This window comes from Uranotaenia lowii, chromosome 1 (genome assembly GCF_029784155.1).
Source record: "Uranotaenia lowii strain MFRU-FL chromosome 1, ASM2978415v1, whole genome shotgun sequence".
NCBI lineage: Eukaryota > Metazoa > Arthropoda > Insecta > Diptera > Culicidae > Uranotaenia > Uranotaenia lowii.
The window spans coordinates 197440409-197466277 of NC_073691.1; the positions used below are offsets into that span (position 1 = coordinate 197440409).

Consider the following 25869-nt stretch of genomic DNA (forward strand, 5'->3'; position numbering starts at 1 on the left):
CCAAGATACACACATATAAATATAAATTCATATTACATTTGGATAACACCAATAATAACAAGGATATTCCAAATAATAAAATTTAAAATAAAATGTTCATATAAAAATAAATTTTTCAGGAAGTCCAAACCACTTATCTTTCCAGGCGTTGAATTTTTTTATTGTTTCAGAATGACAAAATATTTCAGTAAAAATTAAAAAATAAGTTTTCCATGAAAAAAGTCACTATTCCATTGTATTGGAATAAATTTACAGGTAATAATTCCTAAATATGGACTACAAATCTTCAAAAAAACAAAACGTATGAGGACTCACCGACCAAATATTTTAATTTTGCCTGAAAATGATTCAGAAAAGGCTAAATTTTTCATTTCTGAAAAAATTAGAGTTACTGTATTTTTTCTTTTAAACATCTTCCATAAAAGCACCGTGAATTAGTTGCTAGCTATGTGACTTACCTGGCAATTATGACTTTTCAAAAAATACTTTGAACATTGAAAGTTATCGTCTTTAGTTTTTGTTAATTTTCTTGCAGATTTTTAGTGAAAGGTCAAAGGGTCGTTGGATTGTTCGAAGAGATAGAGATAAAAAATCACAAACATGAGAAAATGATGCATTTCAAAAAGAGTTCAAATTGCTGTTGTGCTCTTTGCCAATGGTTTGGGCGTTAATTGCATATTCAAAGGCGCTGATTGCCTGCACAGTTTATTTCGACGCCTGGGAGAAGCTTTTCTCAAAAGCGGTTTTAAAACTTTCGAAGTTGTTGTATTTTACTAGTAGAAAAGTACTGCTGAAGAAAACTTGTTTTTAACGAAAAATTTAGTTTTAAATCGATTTGTGATGCTTTCCTTTTGAATTCATCGTTTGGAAAACTCAACAAAGTAAAGAACCCTGAAGTACCGTGCCATGAATGCAGAAAGTGTTGCATTTCTTAAGCATAACTGAAGAACTGGAAGAAATAAGTTCGTTTCTCTGATAAAATATGTCTTTCAACAATAAAAAAAAAGAGTACAAACCGCAAGATTTCACAAAAAGAAGAGTACGCTCATTTCCGGATCAGGTACGTCTCGGTGGTCGAGTGGTTAGCGTGGTAAGACGGTAATCGCTGATCCACTGATGGCATGGGTTCGATTCCCATCTCGGTACTGGGTGTTAAATGTAATCTTAAGTTGTCCACGTCATTTATTCAGTCTGTAAAGCCTAAATCGGCTAAGACGGTGTATGTCTTTAAAAAAAAAAAGAGTACATGTACTCTTAAAAGAGTACGTATGGTAAGACACAAAAAAAAACCTTTAAAAAAATATGTGTAAAAAAATATGTTTTTTTTTTTTTTGAAAGAGAATTTTATTTGAAGTTCTTATTTGTTTATCTTTATTTCAATAGAATCAAAAAAAATCTTTTTCAACTTTTTATCTTTTCTGTTATCAATTCTGTTGCCAAAATTCAGTTAGGTATTAGAATCTAATTTAAACTTTAAGACCCGTAAATAACTTTAAACAGGACTCAAATTCAGATATCAAAAAATAATACTATTTTAAAAGTTTTCACCGGCTTGACAGTAATTTATTTGTATTCAATAATGCAATGAATGGTGAATATAGAATTTGGTTGACAAACATTTAAGATGAATGATCAGATATCAAACTAATCATTAAGTTTAAGTGATTGTCCAGGAAATTTAACATAGAATTAAGTGTTTACTGGAGGTTTGAAGCAATGTGAGGTCCTCGGAGCCTAAAGGGTAAAAAAAAATTCTAAAAATCTGAAAAATCACGTAACATAGTTCAAATATGAAGAATCGTTTGACATGATTAGATCAATCTACCAATTTTACACTTAAAATACCCCTTACCCCTTTGGCTTTAAGGGACTCATAAATTTGAATGAATTATAAGTAAGTCTGACAACAACATAAAGCCGAAGGGTAATGGTTTTTCAACGATCCAGATTATCATTTTTTTTTAAGATTTTCTACAAATTTCCGCAGGGGGGCGTTGGACTCAAAAATTTTGCAAAAGGGGGCGATGAGTGAAAAAAGTTTGAAAACCACTGTTCTATATGGACCTTCAATGTAGGTAACGTCCACGATAGGTACAGGGTTGCTAGCGATTTTTCGTTTTGGAATTCCAAAGTTTTTCCCGGTTTTTACCCGATTTTTTTACGGTTATAAATGATGGTTTTCCCGATATTTATTATACTCATTTTTTGACATAAAATCATGGTGAATAAAAAAAAATTAAATGTAAAGGACCTCAAATTTCTAACCATTGTAACCCAAAATTTGTTAACCGGTTAGAAATCTTAACAAATACTTCGGCGTCTTCCAACACGTAGTCTTTTCGTATCAAATTTACAGGTTTTCATGATTTTTTAACGAATCTAACGAAATTTGCATCTATTCTATGTTTTCTTCACAATTTCAACAATTTGGCAAAAATAAGTCCGATTAAATTGATCTGGAAACTATAATGTAGTACGTTTAAGCTACTGTGAAATTTTCTAGAATTTGTAAAGAGTTCTAGAAAAAAAAAATGTACAGTTTGTATAGAAATATGTAAAAAATACATTAATACATAATATCAAATCAATTTGAATGAGGATTTTTCTTACAAAACATAAAATCATCAAATTGCAGACAAATATTTTTTTTGTACAAATGCAAAGACATGTTTTAGGACAAACTGTTTTTAAATACAAAACAAAGAATAACTTTAGTAGTAACTTTAGTCATTTGAACTAAAGATTCGTGAAAATATAGAATATCGTATATGAGACAGGGCTGAACTTTAATCGTTTGAATGTAAGATATTATTTTTTATCAGGGTAAAGACCTTAGATTTCGACAGGAGCTTGTTTTCGATATTTTTTACAAAAGACATATACTGCCCCTACTTTCAGGCGAAAAAATCCGCCTTTTCTGTTTTGGACTTTAAGCATCATTTCACTGAAAGAAACATAGTAAAGTAACTACACCCGTGGAATTTCACATATGGGACTGTTATGCGGGTATATTTCATATGGGGCAGTCACAAGTTGATATTTTTTTCAAAATTTCTAGAACAAAATCTCTTTTTTTATTGTTTCATATTGAAGTCTTATGTTCAAAATGACGAACTGTCAGGTTAGATGAAAAATGACGAAAATTCATATGGGACTGTTATGCGAGTAGGAGCAGTATATTCCAGCGTAGGAAACTTTGAGCAAATGTTTATCGTAGGAAGAATTAAAAACTAAATACTTGCGATATAATGCTTCGTTCCTCAGGTCAATTCATTCGTCTTATGCTAAATTATTTGATTTTGGCTATTTGCTGAATCATTTGACGTCGAAAACTAAAACTGGTACAGTCGAACCTGGATAAGCGAGAAACCTCTGTAAGTGATAGAAAACACCAAGTCTCAAGCTTTTCAAAGCACAAAATCTTTTTATGTGGGAGTTTAACTCACTCGAAAAAACTTAGAACTGATGCATCAACTGGTTTCTCATAAATCAGTGGATTTTCATCAAATACACGTTGAAAAGTTACATTTCGGATCATTTTAATGTATTTATATGTTGCTGACCCTCTAGAAAAGAGAAACTGGTTATGTTAGAAACCTCTTTAAGCGAGAAAAAAAAGTTCAGCCCTTTGGACTCTAACTTATCCAGGCTGGACTGTAGTTAGTTTTGTGTTTAGTTTTTTCGATAATAGTTTCATTATAAATTATTTGAGTTATGCTTGTAAGTGTAGCACAATTGCGGAGAGCGAAAAAAGAGATATCTCATATTGCTACGCAAATGTTTAGAAAAGCGATTCAAATTTTGATGGTTTACTAATGAACTAAAATAAGTGTTTATGAGATAAATCTATATCTAGACTGTCAAAAACTACTCTTAAATCTAAAATTGCGAAATAAATTTAAAAATATATTTGAAATTTCATAAAAAAATTTCAATCATGACAATTTTCCCGGTAAAGTGCGAAAATTTCCGGTTTTTTTCCCGATTTCCCGGTGACGCGATGAAATTCCAAAGTTTTTCCGGTATTCCCGGTTTTCCTGGTTCGCTAGCTCTTCCCTGTAGATAACACACAACTTGTTTCGATCGATTTCAACTTCATTGAACAACGACCAGACCTGTTTTGACCAAAACATTGGCGCATTGAACAAAAACTAGTTAGTAGAAATCGGTTGAAACCTGTTTCTACTTACGATTGAACGAAGCTATTGTTCTTGATCATCATGGAGAGTGCTATCGCTTAATCGGAGAGCAAAAAATGCCATATGATATTTCGGATATTTGTAGTGGTTAGTCGTTTGACTTTCATTCCATGCTTGTAAATAATCATTCCACATTGTTTAACCAACCCATCCAAACATCGTCCGGCGCTGCTGAGCAGCAGAAAAGCTAGATTCTTTAGGTATACTACTCCGTTGCTTGCATATGTATTAGTAGGGCAACCAAAAAATAGTTATGGAAATTCCACAGAAATGTATGGACATTTTTTAAAATGTTAGTTTTCTTACAAAACTACATATTAAAATTCTGAAAAAAATATAAAAATGTTCACCAAAGTATTTAAAATGTATTAAGCGCTTATGCGGATGGAAAACATATTTTTAAAGTGGATTTTTTATTAATCTAAAATCATCGCTTTTTGCAGAAATCCTTAAACCTGAAAGTTTTTTTTTAATTTTTTAGGACCTAAAATAAAGTATCATTCATTACAAGTTGTAACCAGTCATTTTTAAGCATATTTTTAAAACTATATATAAAAAAAATGCTTTCCAAAATTCGAATATTTGGCTGAGATACTGCTAAATTGCCAAAGAAAAACTATCTCGTAGTCATGATATAGAAAGTTTTTGAGCATACATTTTACTTATTGCTACACAAGGTATTTCAAAGAATGCGAGTAATTACTTATTTGGCCAATAAGACCCCTCAATGTTGCATAAATTTTATTTTTGTTTCAAATCCCATACATATCGTTCGAAATTTAATAACTATTTTTGACCCTGAGCCGTGTATCTGTCGATTGAGGTTAAGCGCAATGTTTTACCTATTGATCTATCTATCTTGGCTGAACAGCAGATTTTTTTTCTACAGGAGAGAATGAGTGAACAGAAAAGATTACCTTTCTAGCGTAACATTTCAAAAGGACGAAACTGCCAAATGTAAACAAATCGAGTTAACGGTCATTCTGGATGTACGCGGTTGCACTTTACCTAATTAACGCGGTTTCATCTTAAAATCACTAAAAACTTCAAAAAAAATAATAACATTCATTTGGGCGAAACTTCCTGGTGATGCATTTTCGTTGGAACGTGAAGTTACGCCTATTCAAAATGGGGTTAATTTTTCTATTCGTGTAGGGCCAATAGGCGTAACTGAGTTGACCGTGTGTGACAAAACGGCCTAATTAGTTTTTGCGTGTAGGGGGGCGAAACTTCAAAACCAAAACAAAAACGGCCGATCAATTGGGCGTAACTTGCAGGCGTATACTGAAATCGAAAACAAAAAAAAAGGCGAAACTCGAAAATCTCTGAAATTTAGTAAAAAAAGTTAAAGATTTTGATAACCAACGAACAATAAGTGAATATAATGCAATTTTTTTTATTTTGTCGAACAAAAAGTGGTCGATTTCTTAATAGAATTTGATTAGATGTTCCGAAATTTCAAACGCGTTTTTCTCGTTTCGAGCAAACTGCTAGTTTCGCCCTTATGAAATGTTACGCTAGCTTTATTCATTGAGCCTATAGTCAGATCCCGGCAACGTTACACGATTTGTCTATGTATCGTGTGACATACATCTTTAAACTAAGTCTTGGTGAATCTCGTTTTTAAGCTTTTTTTCCTCAGATTTAAGCTTTTTGCCTTGAGAGCATAGGAGATGAAAGCTCAAATCTGAGAAAAAAAAAACTTAAATCTGAGGAAAAAGCTTGGAGATGTGCTCCACACGGATTGTATAACGTTGCCGTTGCCTATAGTCCTATTTGCCACTAGTAGTATTCGTGTCATAATTCGGGGGTTGTCACTAACACTTTTTAATTTTGGGAACATTAACATAAAAAACGACCGTGTTCGTCGGCCGACTGCTTGATTTTTGCACTGGAATTTGACCAGTCGGCTGTTGCGTTGTATTTGATCGCATTCGTTTGATGGCAAGAACAGTGAAACTGATGGAAGCAGACTGTGCGACTGTCAGAAAGAATGTCGATGATTTACAAGTCACAATTTGTGATTTATTAAATTACATGAACCATTTTATGCCGTCGGTGAATGGCGACTTCAACGTCGAGACGCTTATGAACGTTTGTGACGTAGCAATCAAACCATTGAAACAACTGATTCTTACACTTGTGCAAGGGTACTCTTGTCCCCACCTATAGATAAGTCACATAGCCATCAGGCGTTATTTGACTTCCAAGATACTGAAAGCATTCTACCTTCTCCACCTGTAGCCCAGCTACCATGAAACTAGAAGGACTTCCTGCGATGACCTCCATCGACTTGGTCTTCCCGACATTTACCTTGAGACCTGCTGCTTCGGAGAGGTCGTCGAGTTTGCTCTGCATGTCTTGTTGTCGAAGAAGACACCGTCTAGCGGAATCTTGCACAAAAATGCCTCGTACTGTGCTTCAAAAAGATGGACTAGCTCTTCAAGGGCTTTTCTACTTCTGAGTGCAGCCCGAAGGTATTCATGGTTTCGATGGTCGAATGTTTTTTTTTATTCATGCCACGCTGGTTACCGCCCTCCCCAGCTAACATGAAATCGTAATAGAAATGATAATCCAAATCGAATATCAAGACATTTTCAATAACCATCGTAAACAAGTTGGTATTGAGTGATTTTCTATCATTCATTTACGACAAGCTTTGCCCAAAAAAAGTTGAATCGGATAGCAGTTTAGTCAATTTGTAAATATGTCTAAAAAAAGTTGAGAATATGCTAATTCAACATTTGCGATTTGAGTGAACTAATTTACGGTAAATGGGCTGTCATTCAATTGACGCTCTATCCGGTCTCCACCTTTGACCGGTTCGTAAAAGGAGAATCTCACATATAGAGCTATAGCGCGGATCATATCAACTGAAGAGTTGGCATCGTGGTAAGGTATCGGACAGCCAATTCGAAGGACTGAAGTTTAAATCTCGGTCGTGGATATTTTTTTTTTCGTTTATTTTGCTTTTTGTGGGAAAATCGAATCGATGGAATCTTGTCATTGTAGATATATCGCCTCCACTTTTGTAGCTATATGCTATTTTGGTAAGTTTAATACAATCCTTTCATCTGGTATATTTGTTTGAGTAATTCTGTTGTTCCTGTGTTACACCTTCATAAATGTTTGCTGGGTCCTTTCTTCGGGGCCTTTGCGAGGAAATGACGGTGCAACATCTGGGCTGGTAAGGCATGGTCGGCTTTGAGTTTTTCAGTAGGAATGCAATTGATTCTTTGTTGGATTTCATATCTTTGATTGCCGCTTCTGTTTTAGTTGTTCCAAGTTATTAGTCATTTTACATCATTTTTGGAGATTTGTGAGAAAAGAAAATTTAACTCCTTTTTCAATGTTTATCACTGTTTTTTTTTTTTTCGAAAACCTAACTTATCACTTAAACATTAATCACACCACCTTGGCCTGCACCTTGAAACAGCTGACGACCTGTTCGTCCTGATCTACCAGCTTCAGCTCCACCTCGACGGCAATGGCCGGATAGGCCTGCTGCACCGGCAATCGCAGCTCGTATCGAACATCTTCCTGGGCGGACAGCGGACAGCGAGTACCCTGGAGCCACTGGCAGGCGTCCTGGCGATCCTCGGGCAGCACAAATGGTACCGTAACTCCCAGGGCTTTGGCATGAACCAACGGTTTCAAAGCCGTCACCGGGGAACCGACGGTGAAGTCCACCAGAGCGACCGCGTCCTTACCACGGCCCAGTTCACAGGGAATTTGGCTACATCCTTCGATGTTGACTGCGACCGGTTCCGGCACGTTCTCACCACCTGTAGGAGAAGAATCAGATTAGAAGACTTTTTCTTCATGCCAAATTCAATTCGTGAAAAATTACATAATTCGAAAACTTTACTCACATTTCAAAACCGGGATTACATCGGCAAAGGCTATCGGCAGCAGAACTGCCACAACTAGTGCCACGAACTTCATTGTGATTGGTATCTCAATCGAAACTGACCGATTGAACAAAACTGTAGTAGCTTTAAATAGTGTATTTATCAGTTGCCCAGATAAGTCCATCAATACATCGGTTAGTTCTGCTTCCAAGATGCTCTCGGGAAGGCTTTATCTGTCGTGACCGGTCGTTATCTCGGAGAATCCAGAAATTTTTTCAAAGGTAAAAGGCGGGAGTTTTGCCTCAAAAGTCAAGAGGCCTGGACAATCCAAACCTTAAGGGTTCCACTTGACGTTTGAAGTGCGAACAGGTGGCTGCTCAAGCTGCTTCGGAAAACGGTGCACCGTAAGTCGAGTTTCCCACTTAACTACAATATATGAATCAAGAAATCGTTGACTTTGATAGCGAGCATTCAAAAATAAAAATACCTGAATTTGCATTGAAAATTGTAAGTACGAATTTTTAATTTAAAACGACTATAATCGAAACAAAAACAAAATTTTAATGCCTAACACGTAAACGAAATAATTGATTTTTATACCCTACTCGGGCATCTACGAGGAAATTCATTTTACCGAAACCATTATTTACCGAACTTTCCCAGTTTGTTCGGTTTACCCGTTGTTGAAAATTATCGATGTTCGCTTTAAATTACCGAATTCAAAACCTTTGTTAGAGAAACCTTTTCTTTGCACAGAAAATTGCCGTTGCAATAAGACAGCTTTATCATAAAAAATATTACCGAAAAAATTGAAAAAAAACTTGGTGATTTTCACTCAAAAACCGGTAATAATTACGAAATTTCGGTAATTTTAACCGAAAGCTCCTTGATTCTTACCGATAAATCGGTAGTTTTTGCCTAAACATTTTTAACTATGACTGAAAAGCGAGTCATAATTACCAAAAAACTGTAAAAATTTTCGGTAATCTTTGGCCAAAAACCGTAAGACGTTCGACATAAAAATTTTCAATTGTTTCTCCTTGCTTATCTCCGGGAAATACAGGCGAGACTTTTCAACGAAAAGTATCTGGTTGGAAACCTGTCAGGTGACTGTTCGTTTCGCTGACCATTACAAAATTTTCCCACCAGCAGTCCGAATATTTTGCGCACGATTTGACCACCGTATTTTGTTTATTCACCGATGGGCAGCTTTCTTACCTTGTAGAAATGAAGTCAGGTCTATTTATAAGTCAGCTACACGAACCAGTCAGAAAAATTGGACTTTTTTTTATCACTTCCTCTATTCATATTTTCAAATTGGGCTCACATTCCTCTCACTTCATGGAATCAATAACCTTCACTTTAATTCAAATTTTAGCTCACTATAAGGTCCTTTAGGACTTCCTTATCGATTTACCATGTAAACTTTGGTCGAATAGTTGATTTCCAGATGTTTCTGGGTCTCCTACTGAGACTTTTCTTTTTGTCACCAAATTTTGTTCACGTACACATTACATTACAAGGTAGCTTCCCTGAAAATTTCATCAATTTCCATCGATACATTCGAAATTATTCAAGAAACAAAGTGCTGCCTTTTTTTCGAATACACTCCCTAATCAAACACAATTGATAGAATGAAGTTTTTAATTTGAAATTGGTTTTCGTGGTTTGGTTTTGATCACCGCACTTTTGTATGCTTTTCTTCGATAGATATTTTTCGGTAATATATGTAAGACGAAATGAAAACTGCTGTTTTTCTACGTTTCGGCCTACTGAATTTCAGCCATCTTCAGAAAAACTGTATTTAAATAGGTAGAAAGTATGTAATAAATATTACAGTTTTTTTTTTAAAAAACAATGAAAAACCAGCAACAATTGAGAAATTTTTGAAAACAATGCGAATTTTGTCATTTTTTGTAAATTTGTAAAACTTCGTCTATTATGTCAAGTGACAAAAATTGGCAAAAATGTGAAGTTTGGTAAAATTTTCCAAAAGGATTATTTTTTATAAATGGACAAATTTAATGAAAATTTTAAAAAAAAATGGCAAAAATTACTAAACTTACAAAATTGTCTAAATGACAAAATTTGTAAATTGACAAAATTGATGAATTTATACAAAATTGACACAATAAATGAAAATTAACACAATTAACAAAAATTGACACAACTAAAAACAAGATTGACAAAATTGACGTACTGGAAAAAACTGCTACAAAATTATTATTATAGACAAAATAAACAAAAATGACATTGACAAACATTAACAAATTGTCAAGAATGACAAAACATCGAGAAAGATTGACCAAATTGACAAAATTGATTGAGTTGATTAAATTGTCAAAATTGACAAAATTTACCAAATTGCCATCAATGAAAAAGTTGATCCAAATTGCCATCAATGAAAAAGTTGATCATATTAACCAAAAAAAATCAATAATTTACCTAAATAATGAAACTGACAATATTGACTAAAATAGCCGAATAGATAAGTGTGAAAAATTGGAAAAAATAACAAAATATACAAAAAAGTTAAAAAAAAAATTACAAAATTGGTGATAATGGCAAAAGTGACCAAATTGGCTGAATTGACAAAATTGAAAAAACTGACATAATTGACCAAATTGATAGAATTGATTTTTTTATTATTAAATTGACCCAAGTGACAAAATTAACTATTTACTACTTTTAAAACATTAACGAAATTGACAAAATGGACTAAACTTAATTCGTAAAATTAATGAATTTAAAAATCATTTTAAAAAATTATAAAATTGACAAAATTACCAAATTGGACATTTGAAATTTTGTCAATGTTGTAAATTTTGTCTTCCATTTTGTGTTAATATGATCAATTTGTCAATTTTGCAAATACTTCCAATTATGTTATTTACATATGTCAATTTCGGCACTTTGGTTCATTTTGTCAAATTTTTTATGTTAATTTTGTAAATATTGTCATTATTTCATTTTTCTAAATTTTGTCCGTTGTGTCCATTTTGTCAAATATGTCCATTTTGCCAATTTTGCTAATTTGGTCAATTTAATCAGTTTTGTCTTTTTGTCAACAATCATAATTTTGCCCATTTCGTCAAAGTTGTATATTTTATCCTTTCTGTCATTTTTGACAATGTTAGTTTTGTCCATTTGTTTAATTTTGTCATTTATGCCACTTTTTTCAATTATGTGAATTCATGTAAATTCTGTTAACTTTGTCTTTTTTTACAAATTTTATAATCAAGCCAATTTTTAAAAATATTTGTAAAAGTACGTCAACCTTTATAAAAAGGCACATTTGTTCAATTTTGTTATTTTTGTCATTTTCATCACTTTTTTTCATTTTAATCATTTTTGTCATTTGTGTATTTTTTTCATTTCAGTTACTTTTGTTAATTTTTGTCATTTCCATTATTATTTTTGAAATTTTGTCACTGTTTTTAACTTTGTAAATTTTGCTAGTTTTTTTAGTGTTGTCTTGGATGATGATTTAGTGAACTTTGTCAATTTGGTAAAATATATCAGTTATGTATTTTTCGTCCATTTTGTCCATTATTTTACAATTTCGTCAATGTTGTTAATTTTGTCAATTTTAAAAATTTTGTTATTCTTGTCAATTTTGTCAATTTTGTAAATTTGTCAGGTTTCAATTTCGAGAACTTTCACAATTTTGTCATTTTCCTAAATTTTGTCCGTTGTGTCAATTTTGTCAAATTAGTCCATTTAGCCAATTTTTCCAATTTTGGTCAATTTAATTAATTTTGTCTTTTTAGTCAACAATGATAATTTTGGCCATTTTGTCAAATTTGTTAATTTTGTCAATTTTGTAATTTTGGACAATTTGGTCAATTTTGTGAATAATGTCAGTTTTGTCATTTATGTTAATTTTGTCCCTATTTGTTAAATTTTGTCATTTGTGTCACGTTGATCAATTTTGTGAATTTATGTCAATTTTTTCAATTATGTCAACATTGTCTTTTTTACAAATTTTATAATTAAGTCAATTTTTAAAAATACTTGTAAAAATACGACAACCTTTAATAAAAGGCACATTTTTCAATTTTTAAATTTTGTTATATTTATCACTTTTGTCATTTTAATCATTTTTGTCATTTGTGTATATTTTTATTTCAGTTGCTTTCGTCAATTCATGTCGTTTTATCACTGCTGTCATTTTCATTTTGTTTTTTTTTTTTGGAATTTTGTCACCGTTGTCAACTTTGTAAATTTTGCTAGTTTTTTTAGGTTTGTCTTGAATCTTGATTAAGTGAATTTTGTCGATTCGGTAAAATATTTCAGTTATACATTATTCGTTCATTTTGTAATTTTTTTTACAATTTTGTCAATGTTGTTAAGTTTATCAATTTTATAAATTTTGTTATTTTTGGCAATTTTGTAAATTTGTCAATACTGTCCATTTTGTCAATTCAATCACGTTTACAAAAGTTGTCATTTTCGAGAACTTTCGCAATTTTGTCATTTTTCTAAATTTTGTCCGTTGTGTCAATTTTGTCAAATTAGTCCATTTTGCCAATTTTGAAAATTTGGTCAATTTAATCAATTTTGTCCGTTAAGTCAACAATGATAATTTTGACCATTTTGTCAAATTTGTTAATTTTGTCAAATTTGTAATTTTGTCAAATTTGTAATTTTTTGACTATTTGACAATTTGATCAATTTTGTGAATAATTTCAGTTTTGTAATTTATGTTAATTTTGTCCATTGTGTGTATTTATTGAATTTGGTCATTTATGTCACTTTTATCAATTTGGTGAATTTTGTAAATTTTGTCAATTCTGCAAATTTTATAATTCAATCAATTTTTAAGAATATTTGTAAAAGTACGTCACCCTTGAAATTAGGCTGATTTTTTTCAGTTTTGTTATTTTTGACATTTTTATCAGTTTTATCATTTTAATCATTTTTATTAATTATATTTTTTTTCGTTTTAGTTACTTTTGTCATTTTTATCAATTTTGTCATTTTCGTTTTTTTTTGTTATATTTCAAATTTTGTCACATTTGCAATTTCTTCAATTTTGTCAATTTTGCAAATTTTGTTGGTTTTATCTAAGATGTTGATTTTGTGAATTTTGTCATTATATCAACTTTGTATTTTTTTTTTAATTTTTCGTCCATTTTGTCCACTTTGTCCATTTGGTCCATTTTGTCCCTTTTTGAATTTCACCAATGATTTAAATTTTGTCAATTTAATCTATTTTGCAAATTTAGTGATATTTGTCAATTTTGAAAAAAAATTGTCAATTTTGTGCGTTGTGTAAATTTGGTCAATTTTACATAAGTCGATACTTAATCTGCATGATTTGTTCAAGTTGTTTCTGGGATATAGAATGCCGAATTTTTCTGCTTTCCCAGCGTAGATTTTTGGCAGTATTGAAGTTCCTTAGAAATGCTCATCTTAGAAAGCATATATTTTGAAATAGAACGCTTCACTTACCGCAAAACAAATCTCCTATCAAATGCACGTTATTTTCGCAAGGACGTTTCTCACAAATGATTCACAAATTCACCATTTTTTATAAATCTCAAATCGACTAGAATCCGTTGTTTACAAAATTCAGTTTCCACATCCAAGTGCTCATTGCCCCGCCACCTACCACTCGATTCGAACGAAACTAGTTGCCCGTCCGACGAGCAGAGCCCGCCACCGTCGTTTTATGGCAAGATTGGTAGGCTTTATAGCGCGGCAACGCGCGCAATTTTCTCTTTCAACTGGTAATCAGAATCGGAACCTGATAGCAGAGCAGCACCTCGTTCCATTCGTCCTTCAGCTCCCAGCGAAGGTTTCCGCGAAGCTGTAACATTTTCGAAAGATTGTTTCAATTGTTTAGAACAACGCAGGTTTGCGCCACTTACCGCCGGAAGTAGATGGCTAACCTGGATGACCGCCTCAAAAAGCAGACCCTGATCCGATTGTAGCGGACACTGTGTTCCATCGCACACGTTTGGTGTTATGGTAGCTCGAGTTCGGATAGCGTTCAGTATGAAATAGGCCTCGTGTCGGAGCGCCGTTGCCGGTGGACTTCCTGCAAAGAAAAAGAGGAGAAAAACAGTCCAGTCTTAAACGTCTGTGGGAAAAAATGCGATACTTTGCTGATGCGATTGATATAGAGAGTTCTGTTGAAAAGAGTTCAATAGCTTTGGCAAATATTTACTTTGTAGTCGCGGTAAACTTGTGAAAATACAGAATTAGATTGGTAGTAAAAGTTCCAAACTCAAGTAGTTTTAAGTAGTTTTGTGTGCATTATTCACAGCCACGGAAAGTTGAGGTTTTATTATTGTGCTAATGAATGATTAGACTTTTAAATAATTCTAAGGTAAAGGTTTTTCACCTGAGCAACTTAATTGAGGCTTAAAAACCTATTGACTTTAACTGAAAATCATAGAAGGTTTGTTGTTTTGTTGTTTTATTTGGGATTTGAGGCCTCTTAAAATCCAATTCATTAAAGGTGCCTCACCCAGATTGTTGATGAAATTAAAAAAACATTTTTATGGAACTTTAAGAATTCTTGAAACCAAAATCAATGAGAAATGGGTCTATATCTCGAAAAGTTATCATTTTAGTAGCGTCAGAAATCTTTTTTTTATCCGTGTTTTTCTCTCTATAAAAATATTGACAGTTAAATGTAAGAGTTATCAGAACCATTCTGGATTCACCGCAAAGTGTTAAATTTGATAAATTGATCACTGGCTCAAACAAAACTAACAGGATCTCAATAATGCCCATCGAATATTTGAGTATAGATTCAGGCGCCTTACGTCCAATTCTTTAAAAAACCTGGCAAAAAGTCTGTTTCCAACATTTTTCATATTTTCTTTGAAATTTCTTTCTTTGAAGGTAAGAATTTGAAAAATATTAATAGCTCAGTAAGTAAATCCTTGTATTGAAATTTTCCAACTGATTGCTGAAAAACCTCTCACATCCTAGAAAGGTTCACTAAATCTAAAATTATCTCAAAATTACAATCTGTGAAATTAAATCAAAACAAATTGACATGAAAACACTCTGGTGCTGATCACTTTTTTTTCATTTTTCATTAAATATCGTGTCAATAAAGAAATTTTTTGATAGACGAGAATTATTTATCAATTTCGCCAAAACTGATCAAAATTTTTAAATTAAGGTATGAAGGTTTTTTTCTTGAATGATCTTTTGTTCTATCCATGGTTGTATTAACTCTTAATTTACATTTTAAACGAAGAAAACAAACTATGTGTTTCATATTTTTTTAATTTTTTAATTAAACTTCTCATTTTTATTTCTGATTTATTTCATATTTCATATCTTTACAACAATACCATAAAAGTTTCAATTGGTTCTCATGAATTTTGACCAGCAAAAAAAGGCTCTATGATCTGATCAATAATCAGAAGAATATTTGAGAAATCATAATTTAACAATGTTTTGGGAGTTATTCCTCATTGAAAAAATAACACAGAAATTCATACTGATAGTGCTTCAAAATACAAAAAAAAAAGTTTTATGAATGGATTTTTGAGAAAACTGAGCCTATAGATTCAATTAAATATCAATTCGGTTCGTGATCCAGGAGGTTATTTGCTAAGAAGTTAAATTTGAAGAAAAAAGTGGTTCAACTCTTTGAAATCGTTCACCAAAAATGGCAAAAAAAGGCATCCCAATTTGAAAGTTTTTATTAAATAACGTGTAAAATATACCTTACAAAAAAATAAAATAATTGCAAAGCGAGATTTATTCGATATTTGAAAATGTGTTCGATTTTCAATGTAAGAAATCTTAGCGAAATTTTCAAAAAATGTTCAAACTTTTCTTAGCATTTCTTTGAGAACTCCAAAACGGGTTAACTTATGACTATCATTTTTATGGTTTCATGTAGCCTGAAAATACCGGAACACGATGAACTATTTAGTTGGATGATTACGAGCGCTTCAAAAATCGACTTTCTGCCAGCTATTCTAGGTTTTGGACCACTGTTCGCTTCTTAGAATATGGTTGAGTAGGCGATGGCTTGTTAGTATCGCACGTGTTCTTTTTTTTTAAGTTCCTAAGTAGTTTGTTATTGTGAAATTGTGATTTTTGTTTCTTAGAATTAAAGGGTAAAGCATAGTGATCAATAATTGCATGTTTCATTGTATGTGCCCGACCCGATTTTCCGTGGATTTTATCAACCTCCAACAGTTGACATCGTTGAATGATCCGCTGCAAGAGGAAACATGCTTCCTATCTTCAACAATTGGCGAGTTCACTCCATGTACATTCTTATTCATTCATTTTCAACTGATGTTCTTATCCGAGAGTTTCTACCTGAGAATTCTCAAAGCGGACAATTTTAAAATACCGTTGATTTATGAAGATACATGAGGTGTTTTTTTTCTATTGCAACCAACAATTTCAACGAAAGCAGTACAATTACGGAAACATTTTCGTTCTTTTTCCTTTTTTAAAGGAGTTTAACCCATTAAGGTAATTCTTCCTCGATTTTTGAATTTAATTTATAATGATGTGTTGAAATTACTATTGATATTTTCAAAACAAGAGGCTGGAATAGAATTCAGATGCACATAAGAATGCTCAAGAAATCGTCGTACAAATAAGGAGATTCTTCTAATTATGTTGCGCCATGGAACCTGATAGTTTGTTCATGTGCTCGTTTTATAAATCATGTTCCAGGTTTAAAATTTGCTATATCTACCAAAGTTTTCTTTGCTCAAATCAAATCAGCGGTAAGTTTTTGAATGATTTTTTTCTTTGTTATGATTCGTTTCTATAACGACACATTATTGCATGTGTCAGTCATTATGTGTGGTTACAGTCACAAACTGTTAATTGATTATATCGATGTTCAAAACTTTCACATTTCTCCTCCAAATTCTTCTGGATAACTTTTGTTTTTTTTTCTTTTAATTGCGATAGCTATAAATTCCACTTTTACTCACCATTGGTGCGGAATTCAACCGTCACAGTCGAAGTCATCCCTCGGAAGAGGGTGCAAGGGGTAGTAGAGCAGCTGGAAATCCTAATAGACTGAACATCAAAATAGGCACCTATAATATTGATACGGGAAAAGACCAATCAGCCAAGGTTTAAGTTTGGTTTTTCTTAATTCATCAACTAACTCACCACAATCTTCAAACACGAGGGAACGGGCAGCGTCGCCCAAGGCAGGCCATCGCGGTCTCCACCAGCCACCCCCCAAGCTTGGCTTCTTCGTTGGCTGCGGAAAGTTGGAAATTCCCGGAATCAACGATACGGCTAGGACGGTAATCCCAACAACAATCCACTTCATCCCTTAACTGCCTTGCGGTTATTCAAAAATCGACCACCAACAATCAACAAGACGCGGAGCTTAGCCTGAATAATACGATAACAGTCCCGGTTAGATATGTGCGCGCCCCGGGGCAATAAATCACTCGTGTGTTTTGCAGAAAGTTTAGTTGCTGTAGGACTTGCAACTGCGATGTGAACGACTTGAGGTAAATATCGGTACTAACTCAGGTGCCGGTTTGCCGGTTCGATTTAGTCGCCCTTTTGGTCAATTGGGCAGCGGGGCTCATCTCGTTAAGCGGTGACACTCACTAGTGAGGTGTAACTTCCAGAAAACTGTTAACCAATTGTTGCGTGATCTGCGGCCGTTTGACTTTCGGGTACACATGTCGAACACGCTGTTACAATTTCATCGTTTCCGGATTTCCACAGTACAAATAGCGAGACCAAAATGGGTGCGAATGCAAGTTCGTTTCGTTAGCTTTCTCTCAAGTCAATCAACATGGCTAAGCTACAAGTTGTAGCTGCAATTTTGCTTTTTTCTGCGCAACTGGTTGCAGCTGATGAAGAGGTAAGAAATCGATAATTTTAACCTGAACTTAGCTTTATAGTTTAGAATTTTAACTAAGAATTATAAGCTTAGTTTGAGTGAAGTGTCCGAAGAAACCTAAAATTGCGTATTTTCTTTAAAAAAAAGCCTTCAAAGTTAAATATTACTTTTTTTGTAGGGAAATGAATCCAACTTAGATGAAATTTCAGGGACTAGATAAGAGAAAATCGATGTTGAAAAACATTCGAAAAAAATTCGCCTTGTCTCCCGGTAGGACTTGAACCCACATCTTGCGCCTCTCCGGGGCCCATGTATTAACATTCTACTACAGGAGACCAACCTGGCGTATGACATACGCCAGGTTGGTCTCCTGTAGTAGAATGTTAATACACATTCAATACACATTCAACATCGATTTTCTCTTATCTAGTCCCTGAAATTTCATCTAAGTTGGATTCATTTCCCTACAAAAAAAGTTTCGCTGACTGAATGTTTGAGTCAAGATCCATCTCTGGGTCGCAATTTAAAAAAAGTTAAATATTACGTTACGGCATCCTACACCGACTTGAATTGCTCATCCGGCGTCGGGAGCCACCCAACCCGTTAGTATTCCCCAATCGTGAGATAACCCTTTCCCAACGATTTCCACTGCGAATAAGGTAAAGTCTTATCTCCGCAGCTTCGATCGTTCGGAACCGCGTTACTCAGATACTCCCCGAAGGTGAAGCATCCTACGCACGAACGCAGAGCACCCACGGCATCTCTACGCAGAAGATGTTACCTTATATTATGCTTCAAACCGTGGGGTCGGACGTTCTCCGTCAATGGGGTCAGTCTACTCCGACCGTTGTCCAGTCATTTTGTATCCGTTTGGCTGGCAACCCTAGGATTTTTGAACCGCGGCTTTTTCTGCCCGTTGTGTGCCAGACCGAGAGCAGCTCGTCCTGGACTCGTAGCTGTCAAGGCACACATTCTGGACTTTGCACCGATTTGAGAGGCTTTCCCGGCGTCGAGAGCCACTCTATCCGTGGGTATTCCCCGGCAGTGGTTTACCCCCTTCCGAAGAGGTCTGCCACGAAGAAGGTCATGTCTAATCCCAGCCGTTTCGCGAAATGATCGCTATGCGTATAGGCCCCGCTTACCGTCCAATCGCACACCAACCTCGGGCTTCGAAGATGACATCTATGATCGATTCGCTCCCGTTTCAGTGGTCGGTTCTGGTGTTACCTACGTTCGCCAGGTCTAGATGGGAGACCAAGTCCGCGCTTAAGCGCTCATCGGCAATTCTAGTTCAAGTCAAACTCCAGCATATATACCCTGCCTCTTGTTACGAATCAAGACTAAGGACCTCTCCTCTAACGACTCGAGGTCTGGCCTTTACTCGCAACTCGAGACTAGCTTGATTCCCACGACTATCGTGCGCTCCGCCTCTGTTCAAGATCACTGCAAGAGACCATCCTCTAGCGACTCGAGATCTTGGCTTCGCTGGGTTTGTCTCGAGGCCTTTCCCCTTTGCCCGTCCGTGTGCCGAATCGAGAGCACTCAGAGACTCAGATGAATCCCGACGGTGATGTGTCATCCTACCCGACTCGAGTGGTTCATCCGACGGCAACGTAAGACCACTCTACCCGAGAGTATTCCGCGACGTGAATACTCTTCTCGCTGCGAGTTTGACTGCGGAGAAGGTCATGTCTTATCCCCACAGCCTCCGCTGCAGAGGGCGCGTTCGACTCAGATATTCCACGACGACAACGTTGGAGGTATCCTACATGAAGGAGTCACCCTACATCGGTCGCGGACTGGTGCTGGTTCCAACTCTTCTGCAGGGCAGTCATGGTCCGGGTGAACCCATCGCTGACCACGCGCCAATTGGCATCCTCACACATCCTCCGCACGATGCTGTCGGCTGTCGTGTCTGGTCCGCAGGCGGCAAGCATGTTAGTGCGTACCCCTTCGAACCTTGAACAGTTGAACACTACGGGCTCTGGTTTCTCAACTGTGTCACCGCAGGTTGGGCAGAAAGACGAGGCCACGTGTCAAAACCGATATGATGGTACTGCATGAAGCATCCGTGACCAGGCTTGTAAAAGGTCACCATCGTTTGAATTTTTCCGGAGACAATCACCACACATCGTTCGTGACAATCGTGGAGAGCGCAATCGTTTGATCGGAGAGCAAAAAAATGTCAAATGAAATTTTGATCTTTGTTGTGGTTAGTCGTTTGACTTTCATCACTCTTGCGTAGATAATCGAGATAATAATTCCACATTGTTCGACCAACACATCCAAACATCACCCAGCGCTGCAGAATTGCGAATTTTTTTTCAACAGGAGGGAGTGAATAGAAAAGATTGCATTTACTTATTGAGTCTGTAAGTTCTGCTGCGTGAAAGAGATAGGCGATGTCGTAAACTGTCGGGAATTATGGTCGTTTGACCATCAAATTATCCCTCTCGTGTACCAAGACACGAAATTTCGTTCGACAATCACACAAAGAAGAATGAATGTCGTTTCGTTTGATGGTAGTCGACTGTTCGGCAAGTTTTCGGTCGCATTCGTTTGATGGCACGAACAATGAAACTGATGAGCGACTGTCAGAGAAAATGTCGATGGTTTACAAGTCTGTCCGTGACCAGTCAAGAACTGTGTCATGCAGAAATTCACCTCTCCGTGTCTCCGATCCATCCAGAATCCGACGTTAGGGATAAGACGATGAGTCTACCGGCCACGTTCCGAGCTGTCCCACTGGTGCTGCCAGTTGGACATCGAAGCCTCTCTGGCATGTTTCCGCACATCGGACATATGCCTGTGCTCGTGGCAGAAGATATCTTTCTCTAGCAAGACCGAGATGGGCATCACCCCCGCCACAACATCAACAGCTACCGAGGACACCGTTCGGTATGCGCTGATTACTCGCAGGTTCATCAGCCGCTACACACTGCAGAATGTTCGTAGGCTACACTGCTTGCTCAAAGCTGCCGCTCCGCAAAATGGACGAGGTCACACTCGCTAGGAGTTATTTGACATGGTCCGTGAAAGAGCTGCTGTCGACATTGCCGCTCTTTTGCAGGCGTAGTCGACGTGGGCCGTAAAGCTCAGCCGGTCGTCGATCATCACCCCCAGGTACTTGATCGTACGCTTCGATTCGATTTCGCACGGTCCAGCGGCAATCGTCCTTGATTGTGCTGAAATCTGCTGAAAGGTTGGTGATCAGCACCATCTCGGTCTTGTGGTGAGCCAGACGCAAGCTCTTGGAGCTCATCCAACTTTCCACCTTCTCAATAGCTACTGTGGCGGGTAGCTGGACCTCTCCGGTTGATGGGCCCGATGCCAGGAGAACCACGTCGTCGGCGAATCCCACAAGTCTCACTCCCGTGGGGAGACGCAGTCTCAGCAGTTCGTCGTAGATAATGTTCCACAATACCGGGCTAAGTATCGATCCTTGTGGAACCCCTGCCGAGACTCTCACTGTTTCCAGTCCCTCGCTGGTCATATACTGTAGTTGGCGGTTACGGAAGTAACACTCCACAATCCTACAGATATATGCCGGAATCCTCATACGAATGAACGACGACGCAATCGCTGCCCAACTGACGCTGTTGAAGGCGTTCTTCACGTCACGGGTGACCTCTACGCAAAACCGGTCTCTCTCCTCTTCTTTAGTCTGGCTTCGTCTGCCCCTTCGATGTCACGTCGAATGACATCCACCGTACTGCGGCCTTTCCAAAAACCGAACTGTTTATCGGATAGGCCGTTCGCTTTTTCGGTGTAGAGCTGGATCCTGCTCTGTACCACCTTCTCTATCACCTTTCCAGCAGTATCCAGGAGACATATCGGGCGATATGCTTAAGGGTCATCTGGTAGCTTACCCGGTTTTGGCAGGAGCACCAATCGCTGCCGCTTCCACACGTCTGGAAAGACCCTTTCATACAAGTACCGTTGCAGTGATGACCGAAACATTTCAGGATGTTCCATGAGCGCGGCCTTCACTGCTACATTAGGGATGCCATCCGGACCCAGAGCTTTGTTCAACTGGAGGGACTTAGCGGTGTCGCGCAGTTCCTCCAGCGAAATCTGCTCCTCTTCACTCGTATCCCAGTCGTATGGGACCCTCGGCCATGTAACTTCTCCATGCTGTGGGAACAGCTCGTTGACGATTTTTCGCAGTTTGTTCGGACACGATTCCTATGGCGCGCTTCAAATGTATAATATATAGGAGAATAGAAAGAAGGCACTATGTTTACCTGTTTTTAGGGACTTTTGGTTGCTTGGATGGAAGTGAAATGCTCGAAAATCGTACAATTTGTGAAACGCCTCTGTGTAGACAACATCTGAGCATTTGTCATAAGAAAATTTTTAAATAATTTTGATATAAAGAACCTGATGTCTGTTGAAAAGAATTTACAACCTTTAGTTCATTAAATCAAAACCCAATATCTAGGTATCATTTAAATTGTTTTTTTTTCTTCTTTAATACCTGCAGCCCGAATTCAAGATGCACTTCATGGGGTTGGACAAGTTGGACGGTTCGGAGAAGTACCTCGATTACAACTACACCGGAGAAAAGCTTTCGGACATGAGTTTCAAAATGTCCGGCCATGCCCGGCTCCTGGTGGACATGGACGACAGCTACACCGTCAACATGCGGCTCAGTGCCGCCGAGGTGGGCGAAGACGTTTCGAAAAGTGAAGATTTGCTCAACATTCAGAAGACGTTCTGCGAGTACATGCGAACCACCTACAAGAGCTATTTCTACGACGTGGTCAAGGATGTGAGCAATTTCCCGCACTACGACAAGTGTCCGCTCCCGGCGGCCGACTATTGGATCAAGGATTTCGAGTTCGACGGGGAGGAGTACAAACCGTTCCTGCGGGAGGGAGCTTTCTGGTCCGAGTTTACCCTGACCAAGGACGGGAAACCGGTGGCCGGGTTGACTTCCAGATGGGAGATTCGGGCGGACTAGGGCCGATAATAATGTGTAGTTTTTAAGCTTGCTGATAATCTACTAGGGCTTTATTTTGGTAATAAATTGTTAATTTTCGCATAAAAAAAACTTTATTTCGATTGGAAATTATTAAGGCCCGAAATGTTAGAAAGCGCCTAAGTTTATACTATCTGATATTGAATATTTTTGTTGTTGCAGCCCTTTAGGAACTGGAAAGGAGAAACCTAGACTACTTGCTGTAACTTGGAATAACTTCATTTTACTTACTTATCACTGTTTACATAAAAAACCATGGTAACTATGTTTACGATGAAAACACTTCACTACTTCCTTTGCAACGTTTCTTTCTCATCGCTTCTCTTTTCACCACATTGGGTCTAAACCGGATGTTTGGACCAAAAATACAGAACCCTTCGAAAAGGGATGGCATAAGAGCAAGTTCACTCGTGTTGGGAGAAAGTGGTAGAAATTTTGACACTTTTAGCACATTTTGAAAACTTTTCCCTATTTTTACAACATGTGTTGTTATCTCGCATGCTGTGATGCAAAAATAGCAATAGTTCTATCACATACTGCTGGAATAGAAACAGTGCTGTAAAAAATACAACGCCCAAAAATATTGAAAACATTTTTGAATGGTAAAATTTTCAAAATGTGCTACCAGTGTCAAAATTTCTACCACTTCCCCACAACAACAGTGAACTTGCTCTAAGTATACAGATTTGCAAAAAATAAGTCCTCAGCAAAGTACAAAATACTCTGCAAAGCTTTGTGCCGATATATGAAAATCAACTTTATTCTCCAAAAAACTTATCTTATCACTGCGTTCCGGCCGTAACCTCATGCCTGGACAGCTTCCAGTACATGTTGATGCGCATTACAACATTATCCTCGAGATCCAGCAAATCGGCCGTAAACCGCCAGTATCCGGGAGCGGCAAACGGCGTTACCCAGTCGGTCATGGCCGGCCAGTCCTTCACCCAGTACACACCCTTGGAAAACGGGCAAAAATACTCCTCACCGACCTCCGGAAAGTTGGTATAACCTAGCCCGAAGTGCTGGAACTCTTTGTACATTCCGTTCAGCACGTCACACACCGGTGCCTTGACAAGCTTCAGCGGGGACATCTTGAACTGATCGTTGCCCAGCTTGCTGTGAGCCATCGACATGTGGAACAGATAGTTGTTGTCAAAGTCCACGAAGGATTCGCCGGTCCCATTGAGTACGTAGGTGGTCCGGTTGAATTTGCGAACCCGTACCGCGGATGCGTTGATCAAATCGAAGCCTAGGACCTGCTCGAAACGATCGAACTGGGCATCCATCACATCTCGCGATCGGTTCCTAGCGTTCCCGGTAATCAACAGGCTGTCTTCTGCGTTCACCACCTGTAGAAGGCCGGAAGTCGTAAACAATCCGCAAATTAGTACCAATCCGGTGGCGTGCATTTTTGGAAATAAGCTTAAGGACGGTGCTCGCTTCGAATTAAATGCAGCTACTTGTTGTTCGTGTCAAATCACTATTCCCTAGTAGATTCTAAATTGGATACTTCTGATGCAGTAACATAATCAGGCTTTGTACATCATAACAAAAATCAATTATTTCCGGTCACAGAGAGTAACAATCTAAAGACCAATCGGTCATAGTTTTTTTTTTGTTACCAGTCCAGTGAAGGAATGTAGGTAAAATGTATCGTCCCAATCTGTATTATTTTTGATAATACTTTGACAATTGACAAACGATCAATAGAGCATTTCCTGAGACAGATGGTGGTAGGGTAGTATTTTGTTTTTGTTTTGAAAAATGTAAACACCTACTGGTCGCCATTTTGAACTTGGGAGATTAGCACTGTTAAATTATTTCTTCAAAAGATATATTTTTTTTTCAAATTAACGTTACATAACATCAACATTACCTCCAAAGTATGTCATGTCTACAATTTTTTAATTTTAGCTAGTTTTAAAAATTAGAATTTTGCATAACCATTACTATTGCACCCCCGATTTGGTTTCGTTACTATCCGGCCATTGAACATGCGTAGTGTTGTTGTTATTTTTACCCTACCACCAGATGCCGAAAATTGTAAACATGAGAAATCAGCTGTTCGGTTGACAAGTCGGGAAATGCTTTATTGTAATAACACTACTGTAACAAGATATAAGGAGTGTATCAAAAATTAACTATAAACATATTTGGGCCTTCTACTTACTAACGCGTGAACGCGCACAACTGTGTTCACCTGTATGTAGCATCTTGATCTGTCAAGAGTGAACCAGCGCTTTGTGTACGTTTGAAACATTCGTTTCTCCCAAAATGTCGCGAATTAAAAAAGAAGTTATAATACATACAGATAAAAACCAAAATATGAGCGCTAATAACCATAGCAGCTTTGCCTACTAGCGACACGTCGCATACGTCGCGACGTTGAAAATCAGAACGATGCATCGCCAGTTTCCTAGGAGACTTGAAGCATGCGATTGATGGCCCAAGGAAAATCAACAATCAATAACGTAAACAATGTTTGTGCACCACATTGAATTCGCCTTCTGAACTGAAAACAAAATAACAAACCTACGAATGACAGAAATCTCGCCAGTAAAAAGTGTCGCTAGTAAAACTGTTGCTATTCGGTTTGGTGCTACACACATAATAAAATTCGTTTGTTGGACACTTGGATGCGAGAGAAGGGCATCGCGATGAATGAAGTGGGGAAACATTTCGACATTCATCCGGCAAGCGTAAAATCCATCATCCACAAGTTCGGGGAACACTATACGCTCGATGATTTGCCAGGAAGAGGCAGAAAACCAGGACCATCTACCCAAATCTGGACCGTAAGGTAATCAACCTCATCAACCGGAATCCAACCACTTCCATCTGTACCGTTGAGCCGTCAACACGTACGCCGGAGCATCGTATCGTTGCTGTGTACCTGCAGGAACATTTTACATTATTTATTTTTTTTCCTTACCTGTTTTTCAATCAGCACTTTTCAGTGCTAAAATTATTTTCATTTTCTTTTATTCATATTTTCTCTTTTCTTTCCAGCATGGGGAAGTCATCGGC

The 25869-nt window shown here is 37.0% G+C and overlaps 3 protein-coding genes across 3 annotated transcripts; 1 reads left to right on the forward strand and 2 right to left on the reverse strand.

The window, feature by feature from the left end:
* Nucleotides 1-7541: 7541 nt before the first annotated feature.
* Nucleotides 7542-8234, reverse strand: LOC129739929 (NPC intracellular cholesterol transporter 2 homolog a-like). Its single transcript, XM_055731478.1, has 2 exons — nt 8072-8234; nt 7542-7984 (listed from the first exon to the last, which is right to left on the reverse strand). The coding sequence occupies exons 1-2, from the start codon at nt 8232-8234 to the stop codon at nt 7605-7607; spliced, it is 543 nt and encodes a 180-aa protein (XP_055587453.1). The 3' UTR covers nt 7542-7604.
* A 5379-nt stretch (nt 8235-13613) lies between these two features.
* On the reverse strand, nt 13614-17521 carry LOC129739585 (NPC intracellular cholesterol transporter 2-like). The gene is made up of 4 exons (XM_055731059.1): nt 17168-17521; nt 16984-17091; nt 13924-14093; nt 13614-13862 (listed from the first exon to the last, which is right to left on the reverse strand). The coding sequence occupies exons 1-4, from the start codon at nt 17331-17333 to the stop codon at nt 13776-13778; spliced, it is 531 nt and encodes a 176-aa protein (XP_055587034.1). The 5' UTR covers nt 17334-17521; the 3' UTR covers nt 13614-13775.
* Nucleotides 17522-17615: 94 nt separating this feature from the next.
* Nucleotides 17616-22908, forward strand: LOC129739584 (uncharacterized). Its single transcript, XM_055731058.1, has 2 exons — nt 17616-17882; nt 22345-22908. The coding sequence occupies exons 1-2, from the start codon at nt 17814-17816 to the stop codon at nt 22822-22824; spliced, it is 549 nt and encodes a 182-aa protein (XP_055587033.1). The 5' UTR covers nt 17616-17813; the 3' UTR covers nt 22825-22908.
* Nucleotides 22909-25869: the final 2961 nt, after the last annotated feature.

What these genes read in the sequence shown, in the direction of transcription:
- LOC129739929 (XM_055731478.1), bottom strand. Translation starts at nt 8,234, where the DNA reads ATGGACTTATCTGGGCAACTGATAAATACACTATTTAAAGCTACTACA. An exon ending in TGTAATCCCGGTTTTGAAAT is followed by an intron (nt 7,985 to 8,071) that starts GTGAGTAAAGTT and finishes CTTCTCCTACAG; the next exon opens with GTGGTGAGAACGTGCCGGAA.
- LOC129739585 (XM_055731059.1), bottom strand. Translation starts at nt 17,333, where the DNA reads ATGAAGTGGATTGTTGTTGGGATTACCGTCCTAGCCGTATCGTTGATT. An exon ending in CCTCGTGTTTGAAGATTGTG is followed by an intron (nt 17,092 to 17,167) that starts GTGAGTTAGTTG and finishes TCAATATTATAG; the next exon opens with GTGCCTATTTTGATGTTCAG. An exon ending in GGTTGAATTCCGCACCAATG is followed by an intron (nt 14,094 to 16,983) that starts GTGAGTAAAAGT and finishes TTTTCTTTGCAG; the next exon opens with GAAGTCCACCGGCAACGGCG.
- LOC129739584 (XM_055731058.1), top strand. Translation starts at nt 17,814, where the DNA reads ATGGCTAAGCTACAAGTTGTAGCTGCAATTTTGCTTTTTTCTGCGCAA. An exon ending in TGGTTGCAGCTGATGAAGAG is followed by an intron (nt 17,883 to 22,344) that starts GTAAGAAATCGA and finishes TAATACCTGCAG; the next exon opens with CCCGAATTCAAGATGCACTT.